The sequence below is a fragment of the Wasmannia auropunctata genome, unplaced genomic scaffold (assembly GCF_000956235.1).
Source record: "Wasmannia auropunctata unplaced genomic scaffold, wasmannia.A_1.0 LD336090.1, whole genome shotgun sequence".
NCBI classification, from domain to species: Eukaryota; Metazoa; Arthropoda; class Insecta; order Hymenoptera; family Formicidae; genus Wasmannia; species Wasmannia auropunctata.
This window is the reverse complement of record NW_012026800.1, coordinates 3,250,274-3,269,259: the sequence shown is the minus strand read 5'-3', so window position 1 is coordinate 3,269,259 and position 18,986 is coordinate 3,250,274. Positions and strand designations below refer to the sequence as shown.

The following is an 18,986-nucleotide window of genomic DNA, read 5'->3' as shown; positions in this document are numbered from 1 at the left end:
TTAAACTGTTAACTATTATTCTCGCGTTTCCGTCGATTCTGCGCATCGCGTTGAAGAAACTACAGGGAAACTTCAACAGAATTTGCGAATGGAAGCACCGCCGTTGTTGATAATGGCGAAATATGGGCGCGCAAAAAGCTTGTAGCGCGAGATCTCCGGCGCGCGTAGCCGGTTTCCTATGTCGACGATGCTGCTTACGTCTGCAACTCGCGCACATACCGCAGATAGGTATCCCGATAACCCGTTATCGCGATTCGCGATATATATATATATATATATATATACATATATATATACATATACACACAATGTGCACGCCGTGCGCCAGAAGACGCTCAAGACGAAGCACGAAATAATCGAGCGATCGGACGCGCTCGTAAATTTCGCGCGTGATCGGCGAACGGTGAACGTAAACGTGCGCGGGAAGAGTAATTATTAATTAACCGTGTTCCACAATCGTGATCCTCATGCAACGAGAGAGTCGGGATAAAGACTCGAGAGTTTCGGCCTCTCGAAATTTAAGAGAGACGCTCGGGATTCACGCGATGCTCAAGTTACAGCAAGTCGAGAAAGTCGACGAATGCGAGTCGAGTAAACAATGCCGGGGACCGCGTTCTATTGAATTGAGAAATAAAAAAAAATCGAGAATTATATAAAGATACGGAACATCTCGTCTTTCTCTCACGGCGAAAATGTTTTCGTACGTGCTTGTACAGTAAATCAAACGTTTCGCGAAGCACCGAAACTCGTTATCAGCTCGTTTAAGCGTGACTTAAGCGCGTTATCGGGCTCGCGCAAGGCCACAGGCCCGCTCTCGTCTGATAACGCGCGGGTCTCTCGTTATAACATTATATTGCAAACCAAGCAAATGAAATAAGCGCGCGCGGTATTTTTCACTCGGGTATATTTGCGGGGTCTATTCTGACTTTTATGAGCCGGGGAAACTAAAATTTAATTGCCCGCGTCAATCACGCGCCGCGGGGAGAGAAAGAAAAGATACTCCCCGGAAGGAATATCGGAGATCGACCTCTAGAGAGAGAGAAAAAAAAAGAAGGGGTTGCGCGAGTCCGGACGCAGGCGCAAAGGAGACCCCCGGTGTCCTTTGAAGGAGCACGTTGATTAATTCATTTGGAGATTAATTCTCGGGGCAATTCGTTCTTGTGTTGTCATAGAAAACACACCGGGTATTAACGGATCAATTAACGCTTTTAATTCCTCGTGTCAACCGGCGCGCGCGCGCGCGCGCGACAACCGGGGCCGAGCGATTAAATAATTTTCGCTTGAAGCACCGATTGTGCACCCCTTCCGGGAGGGGCACACGGACGTACAGAATGATCAGCCGAAACTCTCCGCGCGCGGTTTGCGAGTGGATCACGGAGAAAAAAAGACGTCCGATCGCGAGCGTTGCCGCGACCCACTTTTTCCAACGCGTGCCGCAAGAGCGTGCCGTTGTCGCGACGGTTGTTAGGTCGGGGGACCGTTAGAAGGGGTCGAAGGCCCCCGAAGAGAGCGGACGTGAGAGGGTGGACGACGTTATGTCCTGCCTACCCTTTTCGTCGGCTCGTTAATTCCTTTCTCTCCGAGAATGCGGCGTGTAACGCCCCGATTCCGCACATGATATCGTACACGCAACCGCGAATCGACCGCCAATTCCCGTCTCCCGAAAATCCACCGGCATTCGTGAATTCAAATTCAATTTATGAACTGCTACGTGCACGGCAATCGCCCTCCCCCCCCCCCTCTTTTCCCATTTCACCGCCGTTTCAAGTTTATCCCCACCGGGCGGTGTCGAGATATCGGCGCGAGATAGCCGGCATTATCGCGCGAAGAACAAGTGTACCGATAAGCTATCTTTAGGAAACGAGCTATCTTTGTTGTCAAACTCTTTGTTATTGCGCTAACGAAAGCGCTACAATCTTTCGTTGTAATTACGCAATTCCGATTCTAAAAATAAAGCAGTTCTAAATTGCGATTAATTAGGCACAAAATAAAAAAAAACTTGTGAGCAAATCTAGAAAGTGCTTTTAATCTTTACTGGGTTTCGATTAAATTAATACGTACATGGCAATCCATTTACCGTTTATTTACCGTTTATCTATCCGGACAGATTTGCCGAATCGAGGTGGATACCAAAGCGGGATGTACATATCGCATCATCGAAAACGCGGGGAAATTGTTCGCCGCGGCAGGATTCCTGAGTTTCACGCGAATTTCGAGGGAAACGTCTCTCTCGGAAGAGAAAGGCGACGAGTTGGGGTAAGAAGACCCGGTAAGTCCGTCATAAAAATGTACGAAGTGTTTCGTCTACGAGAAGCGAAAGAAAGTTCCACACACCGATCCCCGTCGTGCCGGCGAAGGCAAGAAACCCGTGACACGTGAGAAACTTCGAAACATCTTTATTAGCGGCGTCCACGTGTCGCCCTTTCGGACTCCTTTTCCTCGTCGTCCCGCGCGTCTTTTATTTCCCTTTCCCAATTCTTCGCGAGACCTTCTCGTTTTTCTTCAGTCTTTTTTTTCCTTTACACGCGCACGTAACGCCGATAACGAGACACACGTCGTTGTCGCGCCCGCGCGCGCTTCACCGCCTTTCCATAATTTTATTTATCCGAGTCGTGGATTCTCGCGATTCTCTCTCTCTTTTTTTTTGCGCGCGCGCGCGGATTAAAGCCGCTTGTTTAAGAGTAAACAAGCAGAGACCGCGCGACGATGTTGTTTGCATGCGCCGCGGTGGAAAACAAAATATTTGGCAAAACAGTCAATGTCCCGAAAAATTGCGGCGCGCTCTGCAACGGTTTAATTAAAAGCCCCCGCGAGAATCTGCAGTAAACTTTACGGTTTACAATGTAACCAGTATGTTTGAATGCATCCTGCAGTCTCTCGCTCCCCCTTTTTTTTATTCCATCATATCCGTGCGGTTTGTCCATCACCGCGCGGTAACTGCGATACTACCGATTTAAACGCTGCGAAATTAAGAAAACGAATCGCCCGACGCGGGGAGAGAAAAAAGTTATCGATTACGCGACTCGAATACATATAATCAACCGTCTGTATGCGCTTTCGTCGTCAGCGCATACGAAATACGCATAGTTTTAAACTATAAAAAAAAAATACTTTTGAATATGTGTGAGGTCGACTGGAAATGAGGGCAGATAAAGTTACGGGCAGCTTCGCGCGGCGAAGAAAATGTTTAACATGAAAGTTTTAAGGTACTTACGCAGACGGTCTGCTGGCGGTATACTGGCGTTCTGCAACAGAAAAAATAAGAACGGCAAAATTAGCGAAATTAGTCGAGGCTAATTATCGTCTGTCTAATTATGCGGGCGGCTCGCGTGTACTACACGTTGAAATGAGCTTCCGGTAAACGAACAATTAATGCGTCCGAATGAGTAATCTGTCTAACTGAGTAATTTAAATGCCTCGCATATTAAAGTATTCATGTCAAGTCAATTTAACGCGAGCAAGTAAAATTGATTCATTTCCTTCCTCAGTTTTGTTATCCTTTTGTGTACAAAGAATAAAAGAGACTCAGGGGTGGTATATATAATACAATCTCGTACAGTTACATCTCTTCTTCAGTTTTAAGAATCTCCTCTTCGCGGTTTTAAACGTTAAAGCCCGCCTCTCTTGAGGGACTCTTACCTCCTAAAGAGTCTATATAACTTTTTTACGAGCATTTCAGAATAAATACACGCGAGCACATGGCGAGGCTTGTAATCATCGTGACCCGAAAATATCGTGCAATTCAGCAGAAGTGCGGTTAACGCACTGCACGACAAGGCGAAAAGAGACCCGGGTATAGGTTTGACCGTATGAAAATGTACAAGATGTGCGCACGATGAAGAAGCGATCGTCTGTCGTTCCACGCAACCCGTGATGGGTCTCTCGGAAAGCCGGGGACCGACCGACCGTCTGTCGGTGCCGCGAGAAATTTCGCCTTTAGAAATTCGATGACCTGCTTGCGCTGCCGCGCGCGCGGCGAAGGGAGGGAGGAGGGGAGGCCGGGAGGAAGTGACGATGAAAGGAAGAGGTGGAAGAGCAGAGCGCGCCGCGCCGGGGTCGACCGGCGACCGGCATTGCGTAAACAATGGCGTACACGCAACGTGCACGCATGCACACAACGCATGTCATGGGAAAGGGACTCGGGGGAGCTCCTGCGGACGAGTCTGCGGCATGAAAGCGAGCGGCGCGACGGCGGAGGAAGGCAGGGGCGGGGAGGGTGCGGCGGCGTTAAATTCGAAATATAGAGGGGTTGAACACACGGGGTGGACACACACGCACAAACATACATACATACATACATACCGCGTCCGTCGCCGTTACGGGGGCGCCGTATTTTATCACCCTCATTTTACCACCACGCTCTCGTCTAATGTGGAAGCGCGTGCTTCGGCGTTATTACGGAGCCACGCAAGAAATTGTTGCGGCAGCCGGAAATAATTCCGGCGAGAGGAAGTAGGGTTCGTCTCCTTGTGTGCGACCGAGAGAGATCTCGGTTTCATATTAGAATTAAATACAAAAAATTGTTATTTTTTTTCATCGTGTTTTTCATCATAAAACACGTTAAATGCACCTTAATGAATATAAATGTCAAATAATCGTCGCGAGGAGATGTTTTTCTTTTTAATGACCACAAAGTGTGTTTGCGTAGACATTGTCTTCGCGTTGCGCGGACGTTAAATAATTTATATTCGCAGAAGACCACTCGGTTATAAAAGTCAATAAACGATTGTATAATTGCACACACCGGGACACTTATTATTCATCGGCCGTCACGGCCATCATTTCAACAATAGGGCACGAAATTATCCGGCGACCTTCCGCCGTCTAATTATCAATATTCGTTGCGTTGCAATCCGGCGGTCAGCCCTGGTACACGGATGACTGCGATCAATCAGTGACGCAACACGCGCGCAACACACATACACACTGCCGCTCTCGATGTCAGAAAATAATTAGCGCCGATCACGGGGCCGTTAATAAGTATCACGAGGCCGTTGCGTATCTCTTGTTAGCGCACGTGTGTCAATAATCGAGCCCGCGAGTCGAGAGTTGACTCCTGCATAAATCTCTCTCTCAATGTGAAAGTTTACGCCTCCGTAATTCTCACTTGATGACTAAATAAAATATAAAGCGCCTCTTAAACGGGCGAAAGGGCAGATAGTCGGCGTGAATTAATATTATCTGGCGGTACCGTCGAATGGAGAACACACTCGACACGGTTCCGCGACTTTTTCGCGCGCGGCCAGCCGCGCGACGCGCGACCAAGGCGACTCACATATAAATAATATCGCGCGTATAAATTTATCCGCGATCTATAACATCGCACCGACCGACTCCCTCCCCATCCCCTTATCACCCCGTGCCGCTACGAACGGTCCAGAAACGCGCGGGGAACGGTCCGATCGCTCGTCGCCGGCTGACGATCGTCGAGATTCGAAATTTGCCAGGCGGCGGCGTTCTCCCGACGGCGTAACAATGTTGACGTACGGATCAACCTCCCGTGCAATGCGCGCGCCACGCCGGTGCAACAATGCGCCGGTAAATTCATCGTCGAGTTATCTCTCCGAGTGACCGAGCTCCGAACGAGCCATCGACCGTCGTCGTCGTCGTCGCGCGCGCGCGCAATCGATCGGATCGAGCAAATCGAGCAACAGAGAGAAAGCGAGAGAGAGAGAGAGAGAGAGAGAGAGCGAGCGCGAGAGTGGACTTCGTCGAACGACTCGATGTTGCGCACCTGATGATAACAGAAGATAGCTGACACCGCCCTGAGGTAGTTTGAACCTGCTGAACATGAGTTATCGCCCACGTTGCTGCCGCTGCCGTTGTTGCTTCTGTCTCATGTTACTCCGCGCTCCGCTGACGCGAGTGAGGCGGACGCTGCGTCAAGATGCGTCTTCCGATCCCGTCTTGGGAATCCCGGGCGGAGTGCTCGCCTCGCTCGAGACTCCCCCGTCCAATCACGTCAGATTGTGCACTCGCGGGATTTTCGAAGTCACTTCGTTGATTCTTCAAGACTTAATTAAGCTTGTCGCTGTCCTGGATTTTCTTTTCGTAATTAGCGAAGGGCTGTATTAAATTCGCGCGATCCTGTTTTGCGGATTTGGATCGCGACACAGTGCTTCAAACGGTATCTTCGGGAGATGTTTTCCTTTTGTTATATCCAAGTGGATTACGTTCAGTCTGTTATCGCGTCGCACAGTGCACCGAACCGGCTTTTATCTCAGAAAATTGCGAGAGAGGTGGCCGCGGCGACGTCCGCTCGCCGCGCACAAGCGGAGCATTCAGCGCGCTTTAAGTACAAAGCTCACATTATCCGGGGTGGGATACACTGAAAATCCGCACGCGTGAGGAACGAATCCACACTCGCGAGTCACACACGCGAGGTCGCGCGGGCAAAAAGCCGGCGAGAAGTTTTTCTTCAAGGCTGTGCGAAACGTCGAGATCTCCGGGATCCACCGGAAACTATTACAGCCCGTGAACGCGAGGGCGTACCGCTCACCAGAAGCCGGCCGGGGGTCTGCTCGATATCCACTTCGTGGCGAAGAAAAGCGCCGCGAAGAAGACAGGTGTCGGCGCGCGAAGAATTCTTCAAGGTCGTAAAATTGCGAGGCTCCGAGACCTTCGCGCCGCGAACTTCGGCGCGTTTCGTTGAAAACTTGCACCCCGCACGAAAGTTGAGATTAACTTTCAGCCGTCTCGGAAAAAAAAAAGGAGAGCGCACGAGTATCGCGGCACGAGGTGCGAAAAAAGGAGACAAGGCTCACTTCAAGGTCGGGGCGGAGGGTGGGTGGATCCGCGTCTCGCGCCGGAAGCGTGGCCCAACACGCCCCCTCGGGGCTCGCTTACACGTGAGCGACTGACCCAGACCCGGCTGAATACCGCCGGGAAATGTCCTCCTCCGCCGGGGTCACCTATGTACACACTTTGCTTGAACTTTGCGGCCGCGCGACGTTGTGTGTGCCCTCTTCTCGGAGGCGCCGCGCTCTGGAAACGAGTGCGCTGGCGACACGTGTACCAGTCCGAATGCCTCGGCACCGTTTTCTCTCCTCGTCGTTTGCAGGCGGATCGGTTAAATTTTATTGTTTCCTACTGGAAGGAAGCGATTGTCATTCCGGCGACGTTTCGGCCGGAGGGCGACGCATGCGTGAGCACGTGTACGACGAACAGCGGTCAATAAGAAGAACGCGTGTGAGATCCACGTCCCAAATGCTCCTCTTCGGGAACGGATTACGTGTCGTGGCTTCACACGCGCGCGCGTGCACCGATCGCGACACACTCTCGATGATCGACGCGACTGATCGTTTAACCGAGCGAGCGCGGATCAACGGCCGTGAAAAACGGATCGCCGCCCCTCCCCCGTCGCCTAAAACTTCCGGTGCGATGCTTTGAAATTATCGATTTTGCGGCACGTGGCGTGACTCGGAAATATTTCACTCGCTTAATACGCGACGCGCGCGATTATTTACGAGGTCTGTCGTTTCGCATTAGTTTCGGGAAAATCTTAATTACAAATTTTTCGCTTTTCACGATGAGATATCGTAGAGACCGCGGATATTAGTTCGTCACTGCACACGAAGCGCCGTGGAATGCGGTGCCCCCCCTCCCGGCGTTATAAAGTCACCGAGAGATTCTCCTTTGTGCTTCGGTGGCATCGGCGGGACCTCATTTCGAAACCAAACTCCGGATCGATGACACAGGTTTCCGCGCAATTTCAACAGCGTCAACGTCGCAACGTGGCAGTATAACAATTGATCGCACGAAACTAATTTTAATGAGACGGTGATAACTCGCGAGAGCGCGGGACGACAACGAATGATAAATATGCGCGCGCGGAGAAACGGTCGCCGCTTTATGAAGAACGTCACGCGATACACTTCATTCGCGAGAGCCAATAGGGACGGATGCGCGCGAGCGCGAGCGAGCGCTCGTGCAGCTCTCGCGCGTCAGTTGAACCTCGTTTTGAAACTCAACACCGATCGATACTGCGCACAACTTTGTCCGCACGTAATCCCCACCCGCTCATCAACATTTCACGGCGAGTAGAATTTAAATGAGCGTCGAGGCACGATGACACGCACGTTGATTAATTCAAGCATGCACACACGCACACACGCCCGGTGATCGCGCGGCGCATCTCCTCTATTGTTACCTCGCACTCTCTCACACACGCACACACACACGCACCGATTCGTCGAATCGAGCCTCCTCCGGCTTTGCCGCCGGACGGCCGAACACCTCAACACTCGAAGGAAAAACGATCGATAGCGGCGCGCAAACTTGCAAATCGCACGGTCAACACTTGGCCCAACGAAACGCCAGGTTTAAATGTCACGACGCCGCGGCTCGATGACACGACGTAATACGCGACGTGCTCTTTCGCGCCGCGTATTACGCAATCGATAAGGGGGACGAAGTAAAAATCCCCGCTGCTCCCTGGTTAAAGGTTCCCGCCTCCTTTTCACACTCAACTTCGCGCGGATCGATCGCGCGTGATAATAGAGCCGCAACCTTAGAAATCCTCGTCGACTCGTCGCCGTTGCGACGGCGCGCCGGTCTCGCTCACATGCGAGTCCAAGTGGGAAATTGGACGAAAACTTCGACGAAAGCTTCCGGCCTCTCGCACACTCTCAAGTTTCAACCGTCCGGAACTGGTTCGGAGCGAGCCCTTCTCGGGCAACGCACACGTACGGCGGTATATACGGTCGTCGGCTGCGACGGCAGGAGAAATCACGCTAGCGCGAGCACGGCGTGTACGGTCTTAGCGACGCGCGTCGGTTGACTGAGGCTCGAAGGGGCCCCTTCTAGTCGAGCGGCATCGCCGCGCGGCACGATTTTCTGCTTACTACTGCCGCTGCTGCTGCTGTTGCCGCTGCTGCTCCTGCTCGCTTCGCTTGTTGCTTCGCCGCTGGTTGCTCGCGGCCGGGTGGCGCGCCGGTGGTACGGTAAACGGGGCCCCCGGAACACGCGCCGACGGAGAGGGGCCCCTCTCCGCGCCGCGCGAACACGAACACGGAACGCGCGCGCAGCTTGGCAAGCAGACGGTCGGCTTCACCTGCGCGCACCGAGGGCTTTGTTACGTATCCCGGTCCCCTCCCCGCGGCAACGCGGGCCCCGCGTCACCGGGGCCCTACCGGAGCGAAGCCATCGATGCCATCGAGAAGCCGCGAGAACGCGTGTATACCTGTATGTATACGTGATCGTTCCGTAATGTCGCGCGCCGTCTCGAACTGTCGCCGGGGTTGAGGAACCCTCCCTCCTCTCTTTCCTCCTTCGGGGAAGCGGGGGAACTTCGGCAAACGCGCGGGAACTCGGCTCGCGCGATTGAGAGATTTATGCGTGTTTAGGTTGCCAGGGGAAACCTTTCTCCCCGGGATTTATCGACGATCCCCTCCCTCCCCCCCGCCCTCCCCGCGCGCACGCCCGTCGCGTTGACGTCGTACACGGGGTTGAAATACAAAGGTAGGCACTACAAGAGGGAATAAAAAGAAGAATCTCTTGAAATGTAATTCCGGACGCGTGTGCGCGCGACTCCCGGGTCTTAATTACCGATCAGATTTTCAGAACGAATAGAGAACGTTCGTCCGATAGAGATCTCAATAATTGCATCGAAGCCACGGAAGATCTTTCGATGAAGCGAGTTCTGTCTCTGTCAGTCTTCTACTGGCTGCTCGCTGGCTTTATCGCGCATGATGGGAATATACATTCGCGCGTTAAGTGTACCGATATCCCCGCCCTGTCCCCCCGCCCCCCCCCCCTGTTTATTCCCGCTTGGGTTTCTGCATTTATTTCCCCGGTCCTTACAACTTACTCTCGTATTTCATTGCGCCTCGGCTTTTACGAGCGGCGGAAGTTTATCGCGGAATCCGAGCCGCGACGTGACTAAACCGCGGCTCGAATTAAATGCATTCAATGACGCGACGTTCATCGATGATCGGCATCTGCGATTGCTTGTTCAACTAGCTCCGGCTTATACCGACTTTATAACATCGGGATAGATTACGCGAGTTAACAGCATCAAAATCTACACGGCGGCGATGGGAGCGAATGGAGTGAAGATGATAAGAAGCTAGAAATAACACAAGTTTATGAACAGCCGACAGATTTATGTAAAATAAGTTATAAGTCATTTAAATTGTAATTTCTTCCTTAGATTTTTTTTTTAATAACAACGCTTACTGTGTATAATAATTTAGTAAACGTTATCGATGTAACGTCTGCGCGTTTTGGGCCAACGCGAATCCATATCGTGCCTGAATCAAAACTTTATATTTTATAGAATTTCAACTTATATCATCATTCATATCATATTCCGACGCCCCGAAATTTTCCGTTTTACCTCATATATATATTCCTACTTTTATTTATATACATACATTTTCTTATCTACCGCGAGAAACTTGTTCCAAAACAAGATTGACCGCTTTCTTCCCACCATTGAATTACGTGCCGCTAGTTACTTCGATTTTCCCCGAGCTTTTTTCAGGACGATCGCCGCGAGGGAGAGGCCCCCGTGACGCCTCGTAAAACGCTTCGCACGCGCCGCGGCGGCGGCGGCGGCGGCGATGATGTATCGCTCGGAACGCGGGGCCGAAGGAAAGGAACAATGAATAACTCACTGACCGACGCGCGTGATGCATCGCGATGCAAACGGACGATAACGATAATTACAAGAGTGCAGTCTCTCGCTCCCTTTAAAAAAAAAAAAAAGAAGCCCGACTACTGTCGCGGGGACGCAAATATTGTTACAACGCGGCTCGTGCGCCCCCCCCCCCCGGCTTTCGTCGTGGAGTGCCTCTCTACACCCACCGAAACCGAGGCGTGTCGTCGCGTCCTCGTGCGTGCCGCGCGCCGCGCGTATGCAACACACGCTCGACGAGAGCGCATCGTGCATAAGTGGCACTCCGATGCACCGGAGGAGGTAAGGGCCTTCGCCTTTCCTCCGGTGTTTGCCGCCGCTGCTCGACGCACACCTCAAGCATTCTCGAGGCGCCCGCTTGGTTTCCCTTACCTCATTACCCTTCCCCCGTTTCTCCTCCACCGCTCGCGCGAGAAGGGTGCGGAAGCGATGCACCCGTGTGCGAGCTGATATACCTACGCTTCGCGTGATTTCGATATGCATCGGGCAAGACGACGCGCTTAAAACGCTAAACCCTCGAAATCGAAAGCGAAACGAAGGCTCGAGAAGGGACTTTAAAATTCACCCAGACTCGTCCGAAGTCCGACCGGATTGTTAATTAAAGCGACGCGAGTGTCTCGGTCGCCGCCGTGTGGAACATTTAATATTCAAATTGTCCTATCGTAAATTCTATCGAATTTGATGGCACGACTCAATGACTCCTGAATTTTTTTTTATATAAAATACGTTCTCGAACCGGTAGAATGCGTACCATTTCATCAAGTTTGTACGACGCTGAAACGATTGCGATGCAATATTTAGCCGTCGTAATTATCCCGGATTATCCAGCTATGAGGCTTTTAATACGGACGCAGGATTATACAAACAAGAGTCTGGAAAAAGTAATGAAATTAACAATTTCTGCTTGTGTCGCGTTACATTTTCAGAGTAAAAAACGCAGATGTAAAAAAAAAGGGGGGGCAAATATTTTTCGAACGATAACGAGAATTACGCAAAAATCCACCTAACGACTCCGCGTTGCTGCGAATTCAGGATCATTTATATTTGCGTGATTATTTTCGCTTCCCCCCGTCCCCCGTTTTCCCGTCCTTCGTACAACAAAATGGAATTTTCCGAGAAAGTGCCTTGAAAGTTACGAGAAGACTATACGAAACGGAGAAGTTCGTCGACGGAAACGTTCGATGGGCCAGTTGTTGCTCGTACATGCGTATCGATCGACGTGACCATCGCTCGCCCGCGCGCGACCTGTATTTATGTTAATGTGTGCGTGCGTGCCGGCCGTGAACGGACCGCGCGCGTCCACGTATTATTAAGGCACGTATAGTTTAAGCCCGGCACACGCCAGGACGGGCGTATGGCGAGCACCGTGTGCACCTGTTTGAACCGAAAGGATCTGGTTGGACCACCTTGCCCTGCCCGTCGTCGCGACTTTTGTCTTTCGCTGCGCGCCGTCCTCGCCATCCCTCCCCGCTCCTGTCCTCCTTCCACTCCCTTTCATCAGCCGTCATAATTCTCGGTATTTTTCTCCTCCCGCTCTTCCCCTCTGATCTCCCGCGGTGGATAATCCGTAAGGGAATCATGACGCATTATGCCGGATCGGCCTCGTTCCCGAAATTAGGTCCCCGAGAGCAGGAGCAGACGTCGATATGACCCGAGGGCAAGCGATTTGGCGGCGGCGGCGCGGCGCGGCCGAGGGCTTATTTCGATGACGAGGGGATGACGTATTCCGGGAATAAAATCAGGAGAGAGATTCGCCCTTCCGTCCGATACCTTCGTAAATATCGTCGATTAAACACTTGTTTTTCTCCTCATATCGGGAATAAAAGTGTATCTTCGACGTCGGCGGCGGCGGACGGCGCCGACGACGCGACGGAGGGATTCATTTGTATCCGGCGCGGACCGAGAGAATGGAGACTTCCTTTTTATAGTCGCCCCCGGATGGGCGATCCCTGTTGCGCGCGTATTAATTACGCCTACTGATATCCGACTTCGATAATCGATTACGTTTCGCCTCCTTTGTTGCAACCGCGTTGCGACGCGATGCGATGCAATCCGCATTCGCGCGCGGCGCCGCACTACTACGCTCATTGGCGCGATGTAAACGTTGAATTGTTTATGTGCCGCTATCGCGATGACGCAGATGCGAGTCCGCCGATGGTGGCGGAGAATAAGTCATCCTCTCGACAGATCTACGGCCCACACCCCTCTCTCTCTCTCTCTCTCTCTCTCTCTCTCTCTCTCTCTCTCTCTCTCTCTGCCTTTTCCACGCGCGCGCGCGCATAATGATAATGCAAGAGGAAGAGTGCCTAACGCAAAGTGCGGGAGTCGCTGTTTAAAAGCGCGTTTCCATCACGTCTCCCATTCCCGACTGACGAGAGAAATTATCGACTGGAATGCTATCGCGCGGATCGAGTAGTAAATATTTCCTATCCGTACTACGCGCGCGAGAATGAATCCTAAATTAAGCCTCGCGAGCGCCGGCGGAGAGTCCGGTCGTACTTCGAAATGCCATACCCGCCGGTGTGTAATTCACTTAATTTTGACATGCTCACAATACAAAAGCGTGACTTGCAGAAACGAACGTTTTTATTGCGAGACTCCGATTATCACCGACGATGACACGAGTACCTATCACTTCCTTTTCTTATACACTGTTGAAGAGGATTATTTCAACAAATTTTTGGACAGCGTGATTTTATCTTAAATAACCGACGTCCGCGGTGTCACCTGCGCGAAAGAAGAAAAACATCGTCGCGGACCAACATGTGCCTTTCGAAATTAATTAACTGTCCAGCTGGGAACGCAAGCTGACAGAGAGCGCGTGGCTCGGATTCCCTCGATCAAATATTGCAAAATGTCATGCCGCGATTACAAAACTTAGTCAATTATGCGATCCACGTGCGACATGAGTCTCTTTTGAAATAAACGAACTATTATTTTAATTACAAGACGACGTTGGTAAAAAAAAAACGAATATTACCACGGGATCCGAGCGAACCTCCCGTCTTTTGTAACGCGATTATCTCAAGTTTCATACGATCTTTCGCTACTTTATTGAAATACCGTAAGTGCATCCGCGAGACGTCACTTTAGTCGACGTCGCTCCTTTTTAAGAAGAAAAACCGTCTCGTCCGGAGTGACACACAGGCGTCTCAAAATTACTTCAGCACAGTCGTGAAACGTAAATCGTCAGTCGTGACCTAGATTTCCTCTAGTGGTGTGCCACTACGAAATTCTGAGTCACTTCCAGGTAACCGATTGCCTCCTCGCGTACGACGTCATGTTAAGCAAGACCTTTCATTGTTGTTCGGCCCCGGCTGATGATAGGGAATTACTTGACTGTAACGCTTAATTTGCATCCGCAGGAAAGAAAACGAGCGGCGAGTCGACGAAGAGACAGAGGAGAACGTAGGCGAAACACGAAGAGGAGTGCATTACCGAGTGCATAAAGTCAAGAGAGAAGAGCCGACAGATGCAACTCCCCCTCCCCCGCTCCCCCCCTTCCGCGTCCGCAAACGCAACGATGTGATTATGTAATGTCATTCCATCTACCGTCTGATCGAATGCGATCTATAATTACGTGAAAAAAGAGGGGGGGGGGTATACCATTTCTGTTCTATATTTCTAAAATACACCGACTTGCAAATTGACGAGAAAAAAAGGAAACCTGCAGCGATTGTTATGTTAATTAATCGTGTCTTTTTCTAATTTTCCCGACTTCCATTCCACCCCGCGACTCCTCCTTTGACTTACGTAAGAAGCAATCTGTCGTGTTACCTTAAACAAAAGGAACGTTGCAAACGTTTTGTTTTATATATTTTTTTTTCAACTTTAAAATAGGGTAGACGATAAAGAAGCTCGCGCCGTTGCCCGACAAAGGGCAAACTCGCATTTATTGGCAGGTTATTCGAGTTTCACCTGCAAAAAGCTCCACACCCTTTTTTTTTGCGCTGTCAAGTGCAGAAAGAAGCGAGGCAAGCTACGCGTGACGGCTTTGTTATATATAAAGTATAAACAGTTGCAATAAGAGCATGAGCGAAACACGCTCTCTTTTTACTAAATAAAAGACAAGTAAAATAGAGTCACAAACAAAACTACCACAAACGATTTCACTGAGAAAAGCCTACCTCAATTTCGCTTTGTTTTCAAATAACGATGTTTCAGCGATGTTAGTCGAGGTCCAAGACTGCGTGAAGGGTGAAGGAGAGAAGGGAAGCGCTCAGGGAACTGTGACTTCTCTAAAATAATTCGATTCTACAAACGAGTTAAAGGAAAGCGCTACGTGCCGTCCCGCCGCTGCTCGCGGGCGGCGGGATAATACAAGAGCACGTAAAATGTCATACGGTCGGCGAGATCCGGAGTCTTTTGTGTCGAAAGAGAGGACGGGGAAATATCACACACCGGGGGGATGAGGCAGGCTGCGCCGTATACGCGGGAGGGATGCGAGGGAAAAGCGTGAGCCGACATGTGCCACCGGCCGGCGCGGCGCGGCGCAGCACTACGGCGCGGCGCATGGCGACGACCCAGTTTGCCGGCACTCCAGGGCGCCTCCACGATGCGGGGAATCGACTTGCATAAACGCTATCCGCCACCGGCTCCTTCGAGCTTATCCAAACGTATCTAGAGCGGCTTTGCATCTCCATTCCGCTCGGCCGGGTCGTCCCGCCCGCAATTGCGAAACGTCCCGTCCGCGCCGCCGCCGCCATCGTCGTCGTCGTCGTCGGTGTCGTCACCGGATTCGATTTTTCCGAGGGGACGTTCCGGGCGAGCGTAAAATCGCGAAATGAACGAGGGGCCCCGGCATTCGACAGAGAATGGAGATCCTATCCATTAAAGTCTTGGTTCCCTCGCTTCGTCCAATCTTTCGTGCCACGGCGAATCGTAACGCGATAAGCCGTATATATGTATCGCGGGAAAACTGGAAATATTCAGAGCAAAGAAAACTGTGCTCTTTACACCTCGAGATAAAATTCAGAAAAATGCATTTGATACACATTCCTTGGTACTTTTCAAGTATTCGATCAATTTCGATCAATTTAAAAGAAGGGAGGGGAGAGAGAGATTTTTCAACAAGATAAATAAAAATGAAGTAAAATAAATATCACGACAGAACCGAACGGTTGCTCCGTCTGTTTTCTATCGCATTCACTCACGTCGTAAGAGAATGTGCGAGGCTCGTTCATCCGCCAGGTGCATATAGTGCTCGTCGTCTCGGGCCAACGAATGACGATGCACAAAGTCGGCTGGGGCCGTGGCGCACGTCAACGCGGATAGTTATTAACGGGCCGCGCAGCGCGACGACGCGATATTCTCGGGAGTTCGCCTCTCGTCGGTCGGAACCAAAAGTTTATCCCAACTTCGGAAACTTCTCGAGAGAAGGGCTGCCGGATAACTCTCTTCCTCTCTCTCTCTCCTTCCTTTCTCCCTCTCTCACTCTCACGAACACTTTGAATTTTGATGGTCTCTGACCCCCCGTGCACGTCTTGAACGAGGTTGCAAATTCAACGTCGCTGTTGCACGTGGTTCGCCGCAAGTGCATCGTAAAAGAAACGACATGTATTGCGACAGGATGACGCGGTACAATTCCAGCACCCGTATCGAGAGCGGCGTGCTCGGCGCGAGAGAATGTTCGCGTAAACGTAGCTCTGATACCGAACGCAATAATAAGATATAGTCGCGTTCGAGGATTCGGAAGAGAACGGTAATTTTTCGATAAATCATAAATAAAACAAAATGTAAATGTAAGTTATTCATTAAAAAGAGTATCGTTCTATTCCGAAAAATGTCAGAAATGGACTTGCATTTTTATCATAATTTTATGAATTTGTGTATTTTCTAATACAAATTCATAAAATTTATAAAATAGCAAAACAGGATATTTAACAGGATGCATTCATGCAGTTTTGCATTGCTGCCAAAGTGCTTTCGAGATTTTTTTCTAAGAAATAAATTTAGAATATTCTCTTTTTTCTGAGAAATATAAACGATTTCATTTCAATTATATAACGTTTGCAAGAATGCACGAGCGCAACGGATAGTCGAATTATTATTCTTATTGCCACTTGCAGCGCGGAATCACGAGGAATTTACGAACATTACGCGACTCCGCAATTATTCATCGTGACGTTAAATACTTTACAGAATGTAAAATGCGGCCGGCATACGCAGCTATAAGCAATGCATGAAATTTTAAAAGTTCGGCGGCTATAACGAACACACGACCGCGAGGCGCGCGTGGGTATTTTTAACACATATATTTCCAGTTTCGCGGCATATAAATATTGCATGGCGGCCGCTTGCTCTCTTTAGGGCAGAAAATTCGAACGGGAAATACCTCAAGCTACTACCCTCCCCGCTTTTTGCGCGCGGGCTTTCGACAAAAATCCCGTCCGTGCGCAAAAGTGAATTATACGTTTCTGCCGAGTGAAAAGTTTCCTCGTGGAAAACACGAACTTGCCGCGAACCCGACGGTCGCCTCTCACTGCCTTTTCTCGCCTCCGTCTTTTCGCCACCGTCGGAATAAATTAATAGGTGAGGCGGCCTCGAATGCCGACTCCTTTTTGTGTTTTTTTACGGGGAGCCGAATGGCGAAAAGGTGAGCGGAAAAAAATAAACCAAGTAACTAACGCAGAGTTAAATACATTCGATCGCAATATAAAATTGGAGCGTCTAAAATCAATGATCGTATAAGTCCTAACAATTTCAAAATTCGTAAGGCGATACCGGCATTAAAAGTACCGACTTGAATTCCCAAAACACTCACTTCACACAAAAAAAAAACGCAAGTAGAAAATTAATTCGCAATTTCCACGCACACATGCACGCAACTTTTCAAACGCTATCTCTCATAATCACCATTCAGATCGCGAAAATCAAGACAGATGAATCATATTACAGAGATAGACAAATAATTACTTTGCTTCAGCCCGTGGGGGCGAAGTTCCCTCGGGGGCACGCCGGGAAAAGGAATTCCGGGGTGTTTTTCCCCTAACGCGCGCGCCGCACAAATCCGATGGTAACCAGATTGACAATACGGCGTATAGCGGATTAGCGAATCGCTTTCGGCCCGGCATTGAGCCCTAAACCCGCTATTAATCGATACTCAGGCGAAGGTCGTACGCCTTCGCGGCGTCTCCGGTTATATTCGGTAATTCTTTCGTTCCTCCTCCGTTCCCCTCTTACGCCGTCGCGCGCGCGTGGAGCCTTCCTGCAGGAAACCATCGCGTGTGTGTCCATCGTCCATCGATCGGCAAACCATCGGGACGGCTGGTTTGGACGCTTCGATTACTGATGCACGGGAACGAGAGAGAGAGAGAGAGAGAGAGAGAGAGAGAGATCGTGTGTGCATGGTTAGTTAATATTAGAGAATTTCGCAGAATTCAATGCCGACCAAATTGAAGGCCTGATATTTCGCCGTTTTATTACATTATTAATTTGTACGACGTTATTGGTCGACGCTCGTTTATTGTATCTCCGATGGATGCAATTTTGATGCGCCGACTTCGTGAATATGACAAATATTTTTCCTCCGCGACTCTCTGCTTTCTTCGGTTTCTATTTAAAAAAGAATGATTCCCACTGAGAATTAATTAACCTGAAGAATACCCGCGTAGAAATCTTCTTTACAAGAAGCAACAAAAATATCCAAAATAGACAATTGATCGGATACAGAAGAAAATCAGTCAACGATGTGAGATCCTATACTTATGAGCGCGATTCGATCGCAGCATCATCGTGCGCGACGTGGGGCGTGTAACGGAATTTATTACCGCGAAATTTCACATATTCCCAGGCAGAAGGCTACTAAGTCGTAATTCCCGAAGCCTCCATACCTCCGACGAAGAAAACCGATGACTCCTCCGAAAGTTGATGTCAGTGCTGCCGAGGCAAGCACCTCCCTCGTGAATAATAAAAGGCGTAGCGCTGCCGACTCGATTGCCTCAGGCTCGCGGGGTTAGCTCTCGGTCGCACACAAGCGGAATCGCGTGCACGTACACAGCGCGTATATGTACACGCGAGGGCCTACGGCGGCGGGCTTGTGCAAACTGGGTCACACGATGACGCTTACAGACATGAGCCTAAATCCCCCGGCGACGAGGGGTCAGTCCGGGTTCGTTGGCCTTGAATCCGCGGGTGAGTGTTAAATGGCAGAGGACACGGCGCGGCGCGCGAACCTCGCAGGATCTTCCCGCGCGCCGAGGGCTCTCTTCCTGCGCGCGTTTTTACGGCACGGCGACGCCGTGAATGCTTAAACGGCTCATTTACATCGGGGCCCTTTCCGCTAATTTGCGCGCTCCTTCATCAGCACGAGAGAGAGAGAGAGAGAGAGAGAGAGAGAGAGAGAGACCCG

The 18,986-nt window shown here is 50.4% G+C and overlaps 1 protein-coding gene across 1 annotated transcript in view; it reads right to left on the bottom strand.

Annotated features, from left to right (window-relative positions):
* Window positions 1-18,986, bottom strand: part of LOC105447937 (AF4/FMR2 family member 4-like) — a 79,442-nt gene that overhangs the window by 19,014 nt on the left and 41,442 nt on the right. The window contains exon 5 of the mRNA XM_011686259.1: window positions 3,215-3,245. Within this exon, the coding sequence (XP_011684561.1) occupies window positions 3,215-3,245 (31 nt within the window). The remainder of the gene's footprint in view (window positions 1-3,214; window positions 3,246-18,986) is intronic.